The following is a 517-nucleotide window of genomic DNA, read 5'->3' as shown; positions in this document are numbered from 1 at the left end:
TCCAGCCTAAAGGTGGCTCCAATTCTGCGTCGCACCTGAGGAGGCTTCTCACCAGGTAGGAGGGGGTAGTCAGACGACAGCTGCCCCGTCAGCTCCTAACACACACACACACACACAACAACCACGATTACACACACTCACACACACCCTTAAACATGTTACACACCAGGGATGGAAATTAGCCACCCGCCCCCCGCCAAATGCGGGTAGTTTTGTGCGCTGGCGGGTGAATTTGGTTAACTTACCAGCCACTGTGGTGGGTAGATAAATAGAGCTAGCATAGGCTACCACAAACAGTCAGATCCGATCTAATTTTCATAGTTATTGACGGTTAAAAATAAGAAATTGTCTGTAGGGATCATGTAACGTTACCAGCCGTCAGGGCCGGCCCGAGGCATAAGCGAACTGTTGGCAGGGCCCCCCTGACCACCAGGGGCCCCCCAATCGAGTTCTTTTTTTTTTTTTACATAATAAATAACGTGAAACAAGTGACGTCAATGAATGAATAAATGAAACA

At 48.7% G+C, this 517-nt stretch overlaps 1 protein-coding gene across 1 annotated transcript in view; it reads right to left on the bottom strand.

Moving 5' to 3' along the window:
* LOC125302388 (innate immunity activator protein-like) overlaps nt 1-281 on the bottom strand; it is a 20,599-nt gene extending 20,318 nt beyond the window's left edge. The window contains exons 1-2 of the mRNA XM_048255542.1: nt 246-281; nt 1-95 (exon numbers count right to left, since the gene is read on the bottom strand). The exon at nt 1-95 is cut by the window's left edge and continues 28 nt beyond it. Of these exons, the coding sequence (XP_048111499.1) occupies nt 1-95; nt 246-281 (131 nt within the window). The remainder of the gene's footprint in view (nt 96-245) is intronic.
* Between the last annotated feature and the right edge of the window lie 236 nt (nt 282-517).

Source organism: Alosa alosa, chromosome 10 (assembly GCF_017589495.1).
Source record: "Alosa alosa isolate M-15738 ecotype Scorff River chromosome 10, AALO_Geno_1.1, whole genome shotgun sequence".
Taxonomy (NCBI): domain Eukaryota; kingdom Metazoa; phylum Chordata; class Actinopteri; order Clupeiformes; family Clupeidae; genus Alosa; species Alosa alosa.
The sequence above is the reverse complement of the archived record's forward strand: the minus strand, read 5'-3'. Positions and strand labels throughout refer to the sequence as shown.